Source organism: Juglans regia, chromosome 7 (assembly GCF_001411555.2).
Source record: "Juglans regia cultivar Chandler chromosome 7, Walnut 2.0, whole genome shotgun sequence".
NCBI lineage: Eukaryota > Viridiplantae > Streptophyta > Magnoliopsida > Fagales > Juglandaceae > Juglans > Juglans regia.
The window spans coordinates 13,812,973-13,822,181 of record NC_049907.1 but is presented as its reverse complement, the minus strand read 5'-3'; the positions used below and the strand labels follow the sequence as shown (position 1 = coordinate 13,822,181).

The 9,209-nt window shown below is 35.4% G+C and overlaps 1 protein-coding gene across 1 annotated transcript in view; it reads left to right on the top strand.

The window, feature by feature from the left end:
* Positions 1-2,980: 2,980 nt before the first annotated feature.
* The window catches only part of LOC109006086 (endoribonuclease Dicer homolog 1), a 22,795-nt gene continuing 16,566 nt past the window's right edge, over positions 2,981-9,209 (top strand). Inside the window, exons 1-3 of the mRNA XM_018985290.2 lie at positions 2,981-3,523; positions 3,653-4,871; positions 4,973-5,086. Coding sequence (XP_018840835.1) covers positions 3,687-4,871; positions 4,973-5,086 — 1,299 coding nt within the window. The 5' untranslated portion in view covers positions 2,981-3,523; positions 3,653-3,686. The remainder of the gene's footprint in view (positions 3,524-3,652; positions 4,872-4,972; positions 5,087-9,209) is intronic.

Genomic DNA, 9,209 nt, shown 5'->3' with positions numbered 1-9,209 from the left:
AATTATTTTTTTATGGGTATGAAAATATTTTTAAAATTACTTTTTTTATATTTTAGTTATTATTTAAATTAGTTTTAAAATTATTATTTAAAACTATCATAAATATGAGTATGAGAAAAAGTATATATGATTGAAAAAATAATTTATTTTATTTATTATAATAAAATATTAATAAAAGATGATTTAGATGATAAATAGTGATTCCTTATATTTGGATAACCACTGTTTATCCCATAAATCAAAATTTAGGGAATATGATGAGAGGGTTTTTTGAGCTTTTTCCTAAATTTTTTCCTATAATTTAGGGATAACAGTGAAATAGAGCATGAGATGAAAATGCTCTAAAGGTTCATTTCTTTCGGAGTAAAAAAATTATTTTATAGAATTATTTCAACAAATTAATTTTTAAGAAATAAATACTTTTCTGGTGTTGATTGTCAAATGATAATATTTTCCTGATATCATGTTTTGTTTGTTGTGTATAATCTTTTATGTTAATGTAAATCTTTATGTACTAACTACTAAATAGGATTAAATACAAAATTAATCTATGCATTTTGTCTTAAAGTAAAATTGTTCTTCGCGCATTTCAATTAAGTATTTTACTCTAAGTGCTTTTAAGATTAAAATATAAAACTTAAAAAATTTTAAAAATAAAAATAAAAAAGTAAAAAACATAATGATCTTTAATAGATGACAATATATAAGATTAAAGGGGCAGAAAGCTAGAAATGCCAGAAAAATAAAGGAATCATTAGAAGTGTAACTGGTTCGATTTGATTCGATTTTGAAGAAATTTTGGAAGTGAACTATATATACCGTTTTGGAAATTTAAGAATCGATACAGAACGATTCATCATCAAAATCAGAACTTTTGATTTTTTCATTTTCGGTCCTGTTTTCCAGTTTACCATTTACACGTATGACACTATATATGTTTAATATTATTTTTTTAATACTAAATTTAATTGTGAGAATTTAATATTTATTATTAACAATTACTAATTCTTTAATGTTCAATTATAATAATATAATATGAGTAGTGTCTAACTTATTAGTGAGATTAATAAACTTGAATAATAAGACTAAAATAGTATAATTAGTATCTAATTATACTAGTATATTAATTTTATATTATAAGATTAATAGACTTGAATAGTAAGATTATAATTTCATGTTATATTAATTAGAAATATAGCATATAATATATATAATTTTTAATACTAATGTGAAAATCTGTACCGCACCGGTTTAGGACCGGCTTTCGATTTTAAGAACTGGTACCAAACCAGACTGGTTACAAACCAAACCAGTTCTTTAAAATAAAAATTGGTCTGTTTCAACTGATTTTTCGATTTTTTCTAACATCCCTATAAAACATGTCAAAAAGTTATTTTACTGCAAAATAAATGGATCCTAAATGTACATAATAATAATAATAATAATAATAATAATAAGAAGGAAAGGCTCAACACCAAACAATGTGACATAGTAGAGGTATCGAAAGAAAAAAAGCGTGGAATAATAGATATTCCAGGATAAGAAATTAGCGATACAGAGAGTCGAAGGCCACCAAAGACCAAACCCCATTAGGTGCGGGTCGCAGAAAGGAAGATCTGATAGGATAAAATTATTCTCCCCCCATCAGGAATATATCCAATCCGACGGCCAAAGACACTCGACCACATTTGACTTTTTTTATAGTGAAACTGTGAAAATGTATTGTCGCTTTTTTGGAGGGATTCCCCAAATTCCCGAGAATTTCCAACCAGTGGGTTTGTTTGGTAGGTCCTCCTAAAGTCCTCATTCGAGCGCTGAACGGCAGAAGAAACAGCATTTGCTATTTTTGGTTGATGGTACTTATTTCATGAAAAATGATATTTGTAATCGTGAATGTGTAAATATTATACAGTTATTTTTAAAAAAGTAAATAAATATGAGATCTATATTAAAAGAAATTAATTTCTTAATAGTGAGTTATACTCTTTTTTAAAATAATTATACGATATTTACGCATTCTACAACTGTATGTAGCATTACTCTTATTTTATTTACTTAAAATTTTAAAATTTAGGTAAATAGTAAGAATTTGTTGGTTTTATAATTTATGTTTAAATTTTCAGACTTTTTATATGAATTTTAACATCTATAACAAGTGAGTAATATATATATATATATATATATATAATAATACTAATAATGTTATTATGCATTCTCATTTTGACAGTATATATATTTAATTTTTTTAATGATTAAAAAAGTGACTATTAATATATCGATATATATTTTTATTTTTTAAAAACATTTGAAATAAAAAAATATATAATTTATAATAGGCGACATACAAAATGGAAATATAAAGACCGTAAAATAGCACCCCACACACACATATATATAATAAGACTTATAATGCCGATTTGATATTTAAATATATTTATAATTAGAATGAATTATTTAAATAATATTAAACACTCAATAAATATACATTTTCATTTAATTTAAATAAGAATTTATCAATTTTAAGTAAATAAATAGTATCATCTAATATAAATTATAAGACAATAAATATTTCAGTAATTTTATATTATATTAAAAAATAAAATATCACTTAAAAAAATAAATAATGCTATATATAATTATGGGGTGTATAAATTATAAACGTTGTATAAATTCTTTAAAAAAGAATGAGAACTATAAAAAAAAAAAATTATTATTTAAAAAAAAAAAATTGTAACAATGCCATCTGATCCGTCAGTCCACTCGCAGATCGACAAAGAAGCGTCAAACGAATCGTGACGCAACGTGGCACTAATTGATTGGCGGTACAGAACCTGCGTTCGAATTCCGCTGTCTGCGTGAAAGTTTACAGAAGTAACCCTCGGAGCGAGAACACGTTGGTTCGTTGTACAAAACACGTTGGTTCATTGTACAAAACAAGACCGACTTTAAACTCCTGGCTTCTGTTCTGTTCTGTTCCAAGTTCCAACCATTTCTGCTTTTTAATTTGTCATTTTTAACCCTAAAAAAAGGGCTATTTATTGTGGGTCTTCTCTGTGTACCGATTGCTCTCTCGGTGGCATCAACTATCAAGCAGCAGCAGCGGCAGCAGCAGCGGCAGAAGCAAATACTCTCCAGAGAAGGAAAGAAAGGAAAAAAAAACAAATAAAAAAAAAAAAAAAAAACATAGATAAAAGAAAAGGCAGGCAAAGGCACGCACGCGTGAGAAGAGAGGATCATAAGAGCAAAAAGGAGTGAAGAAAAAAGGAGAGCAGAATAGGAGGAGTAGATAGACCGTGGAATCTAAAAGAATCACACACAAAGTCTGTGGTTTGGGGTGGTTGTTGCTGCTGCTGCTGTTGTTGTACTTGTTCGGCTGTTCCTCTTTAACCCTCGACCCCTTTCTTTTGTCGTGCTTCGTACGGTCTATCCACCCCCTTCTCTCTGCTCTCTCTCTCCGGACCAGAGAGATGCTTTAATTGGCCTGCCTTTCAGCTTCCCCTGTTCTCAAACAGCATTTCTTCTGGTTCTGTTCATGATTTATTTTATTTATTTTTGATTTTTTCATTAGGGTTCAGTTTTTTTTTTTTCTATAGATATTGAATATTGATTGCCGAGTGTTTGTGCCTCTTATTGCTACTATTTTTCTTTATAGATATAGGTATATAGATACACACAATCATAGTGTAATGGAGAATGAGGCTAAGGTCTCTGGAAACAGTGGGGGAGAGCTGATACGTGCGTCATCCGCCGACGATATGAGGCCCTCTTACTGGCTGGATGCCTGTGAGGACATTACCTACGATCTTGTCGATTTCGACTCTTGTACTGTTCCCGATTCTGTGGATAACATTTCCAATCAGGATGGCCTTGGTAGCGATTTCTTCGGTGGACTTGATCACATACTTGAGAGTATCAAGAATGGTGGCGGCCTCCCTCTCCCTCCAGTTGCTGAAACTAATTCCTCTGGCAATGGAAATTGCACTGCTGGTGGGGATGGATGTTTCCAGAACGGGCGGTCCCGGGACTCCAAGATGCAAGCTGAGGATCCATTTTTGCAGTCCGATGAAACCCAGAAGGAAACTACGGAAAATATAGTGCTGGTGGCGGCCGAGGGTTGCGGTAATGGGAGTGATGCTTGCAAGCGTTATCAAGGCGATAATGGGAATACTGTAGTGGATGTGAATGGGGAGCGGAGATTGGTTCAGTACCCAAGCGAAGATGGAGTGCCAAAGCTTGAGCGTAGGGGTACTGAGGGGTCTAGGGAGCGGGGTATGGATATGGAAGAAAGGGGTAGTAAAAGGGCTAGGCTTGGTAACTACAATAGTGAAAGGTGTCATTTGAGCAGAGGGCAGTATCACTCCAAGGATAGGGAAAGGGGTTCTGGTAGGAAGAGGCCGCGAGATTGGGAGGAGATTGATAGGAGGGATAGGGATATTGCTAGGAGGAGAGAACATTACGGTTGTAAGCGGAGGGATGGGAGAGACAGAGATTGTAGGGATAGGGAACCGAAGGGCTATTGGGAGAGGGATAGGTTGGCGTCTAGTGAGATGGTTTTTCGATTAGGTACTTGGGAAGCTGACCGCCATAAAGAGGCAAAGGTGGTCAATGAAAAAAACCAGGAATGCAATGGAAGGGCAGAGAGGAAATCTGAAGAACCTAAAGAAAAGATTCCTCAAGAGAAAGCCCGACAATATCAATTAGATGTTCTTGAACAGGCAAAGAAGAAAAATACAATTGCTTTTCTTGAAACGGGGGCTGGAAAGACACTCATTGCTGTGCTCCTCATTAAAAGTGTGTCCGATGATTTGCAACGGGAGAATAAGAAAATGCTTGCTGTATTTTTAGTTCCTAAAGTGCCACTAGTTTATCAGGTAGTCTACTTTGGAGACTGATGTTCTGTTTTGTTTACCATGATGATGTCTGTTCATTACATAATGAGCTGATGCCATTGCTATGTTTTGTCTGGTTTCAGCAAGCAGAAGTTATTCGTGAACGAACTGGCTACCAAGTGGGGCATTATTGTGGTGAAATGGGTCAAGACTTCTGGGATGCGCGAAGATGGCAGCGTGAGTTTGAAACAAAGCAGGTATTTTTTGAAGTTTGTGATTTGGTTAAGATATTATTCACATTTGCATTGTTTACCGATCGCAAAAAATTATTCACAATTACCATTATGTTTCAAAGAGCTCACTATTTATCCTCTGTATAGCATTAGTTATCAATTTATTAACTTTTTAGCTGGTTACTCATGTTTTTACTACCTGAGCAATGACTTGAGAGTAAGTTTTAGCTCCAATTATTGAAAGGCAGCATGTCATTTGATTTCTAGCCTCCTATGGTGTTTTTTTAAATAAGTATTTTGGAACCGCCGTTTTCTAAAGGTAATGATCTTGCAAAAGGAATCTGTGCCAGATGCAGAGAACGCATAGTAATTTTGCTATTTTAGAAAACTAGAAAAGCTTGCACACATGTAAAGAGAGAAGTTATTGATGAAGTAATTGTGCTTTAGATGCCTGTAGACTTATTTGTTGGGAGGCAAATTTCTTTCGTCACAACATCTAAGATACATTTTAATGGACTGGTTATGCTGTAACACTCTCTTCCCCTTAGGGATGGGATGCAGTGTATCCTTTAAACCAATGGACAAATTAATCTTCATTAATAAAAATGAAAAGGAACTATAAAAAGAAACTTCCACTCTGAGCTCAGTACTCAGTCTTCAACTATGAAAATTGCATACATTTGATTTAAGTCTTTTACTTACAAAAAAGAAAAACTATGAAAATAGTGTGCACTAAAGTCTACTATAAAGTTGGCAACCTTGCACACGTCAGAAAAATTTCCTTTGTCATTTAATTTCTTAAATGGCCCACAAACGTATGTCCCATGGGGTTGATGATCATAAGGAGCTCAACACGATTCTTGCGGCCAAACAAGTAGAGTTGTGTTGATTTTAGAGAAGAAAATAATTCTCTTCTAATCAATGATAAATGTACAGCCTATATATAATGGAAGGAAGAGAAGTTCCTTTCACTATATTCAGTAACAAGAAACTAATTACCACAAAATCAGGAAACTAGCCAAGTACAAATATAGGAAACTACAAAATAGGAAACCCCAAGGGGTTGGCCCAAGTGGTGAAGGCCTTGGTTTTGGGGTATCACTCTCTTCAAGGTCCAAGTTTCAACACCTCATGGGTGCAAACAATCTTTTGGGACAACACCCCCTAGTGAAAAGCTAGCGATTTAACCAATTTTGTGTAGGGAAACTTCCGAAGGTGCTGGGCATGGGACCATGGTTTACTCTTACTCTACAAGGGTAGATCCGAAGGGCCCTGCCTTGGAGAGGTTCCCCGGCATAAAAAAAAAGAAAAAGAAAAAGAAAAAGGAAACTACAAAATAGGAAACAAACTAATAGAGATATTAGGAATTTTCTAGAATCTCTTTATTCCTAAATTAACATAGTCAACTAATAATAAAATTCTAATTGCTGCAGCAGTATCCCTGAAAATCAGGGGTCGGGTATTTCCACACTCCCCCTCAAGCTAGGCGTAGATGTTAATCAAGCCAAGCTTGGTACTCAAATCTTCAAAATTCTTCATTGCTAGAGCTTTAGTAAGGATATCTTCTATATGCTGACTTGTTGGTGTGTATAGCAGACTGTCTCATTTTCTATCTTCTCCTTTATGAAGTGGCGATCTATCTCCACATGTTTTGTCCTGTCGTGATGCATCGGATTCTTTGCAATGCTAATAGTTGACTGATTGTCACAGAATATCTTCATTGGTTTAGAAGTGATGATTCCTAGTTCCCTCATTAGTCTTTCTAGCCATATTCCCTCACAAATTCTGAGTGCCATAGCTCTGAACTTCGCTTCTGCACTGCTCCAAGAAACTAATGGTTGTTTCTTACTTCGCCACGTGACTAGGTTTCCCCACACATACGTACAATAACCAAATGTTGACCTTCTGTCAGTTTTTTATCTGGCCCAGTTAGCATTAGCGAACACTTCAATATCTTGCTTTGTGTTTTTCTTGATGTACAAGCCTTTACCTGGTGTCATTTTCAGGTACCTCAGTATCCGATTGACAGCTCCCATGTGTTATTCGGTTGGATTATTCATGAATTGACTGACTACACTAACCGAGAACCCGATATCAGATTTGGTGTGCGAGAGATAAATCAACTTCCCAACAAGTCTTTGATATCTGCCTTTGTCCTGTCCTTATTTGCTCCAAGCTTAGTACTTGAGTCCATGGGTGTTTTAGCCAGTTTGCACCCAAGCATTCTTGTATCTTTAAGAAGATCTAGTACATACTTCTGTTGTGACACTAAAATTCCCTTTCTTGACCGGGCTACTTACATTCCAAAGAAGTATTTTAGGCTCCGAATTCTTTGGCGAGTAAAGTTTTGAGCTTGAACAGTTCGTCTTCATAGTCACCTGTTAAGATGGCGTCATCTACATACACAATGAGAATCGCCAATTTTCCTTTGGTTGAGTGTTTGATAAACAAAGTGTGATCTGCTTGACATTGAGAATACCCATACTTCTTCACTGTTTTGTTGAACTTGTCAAACCAAGCTCTTGGGGATTACTTCAGTCCATAAAGGGATTTCTTAAGCTTACATACCTTATTCATAGTTACTATCAAAACATACCTTATTCATAGTTGCCTGTGTTTCAAAGTCAGGAGGAATGTCCATGTAGACTTCTTCTGTCAGGTCTCCATTGAGAAAGACGTTCTTAACATCAAGTTGCTGAAGAGGCCAGTCAAGATTGGTAGCCAGTGATAGTAGTACCCGAATAGTGTTTAATTTGGTCACTGGAGCAAACATCTCGTGGTAGTCAATGCCATAGGATTGAGTGAACACTTTTGCAACCAGTCGCGCTTTAAATCTGTCCACGCTTCCATTAGCCTTGTATTAGACGGTGAATATCCATTTACAGCCTACTGGATGTTTCCCACTCAGTAGCTCCGAAATTTCCCAAGTTCTATTTTTCTTTAGTGCCTGCATTTCTTCCCATACTGCAGTCTTCCATTCCGAAATTGACATGGCTTCTTGAATGGAGTTAGGAACCTGCACTTTGTTCAGGTTTGCCACAAATGTTTGGAAGCTAGGTGACAACCCTTTATAAGAGACAAAGTTGTAGATTGGATGACTGGTACATGACCTCACACCTTTCCTTATAGCAATGGGACAATCAATGTAACGCCCCAACGGAAGGCCCAAACCACATGACCTATACTCCAAAAGGACTAGTTAATGATACAATTGGAGTTTCATTGGAACCTTATAAAGAGCAAGAACGTCTCATTCCCAAGCAATGTGGGATCCCATACACCACCTATCCTTACTCATATCATATGGGGTATCACAATCAAGGTCATTAGCAATAGACTCATTAGTGATAAATTCAGAGTTAGTGTTACCTGGTGAAGTTTCATGTGTTCTTGCATTCGAGTTAGATTCTTGACTTTGTTCGAGAGGTGCTTCTTTTTCTAAGGGCTGGTTTGGTTACACAAAACCAAATCATCTCATCTCATCTCATAATTACAACTTTCCTAAACTCCCACACAAAATATAATAAATAATTCAACTTTTTTAAATTTCAAAAGAAAAATAATATTATAACAATATTTTATTCAACTTTCAACAAAACATCTCATCTCATCTGAACTACATAACCAAACGAGGCCTAAATCTTCTTGAATCTTCTTCTTTTGAGACTATACAATGAGCTCACCATTGGTTGCAGGTTTCAGACGTTGGACAAGAGTTGAAGGAGGTGGAAGATTTTCAGATTCTGTTTCTTTTTGGTGACTGTGGTTTGCAGGAGTAGGAGTAGTTGAGATAGGAGCGACGGTGACTTGAGGACTTGGGTGGTTGTTGGTTGTTGTGACATCAATATCCCAATGCTGGTATTCCTGTATGAGATTCTCCCCCTGAATATCAGATTTGGGGTAGTAAGGTTGATGTTCAAAGAAAGTAACATCCGTGGAAGTGTAGAATCTTTTTGTAATGGGGGAATAGCATTTGTACCCCTTTTGGTTTGGAGAGTAACCAAGGAATATACACTTGAGTGCTTTGGGGTTGAGTTTACTTCTATGTTGTTGGTGGACATAGACAAACACGGAGCACCCAAATACTTTGAGTGGTATTGTTGAGACAATTCGGATATTGGGATAAGAGTGAAGGAGTTGACTAGGT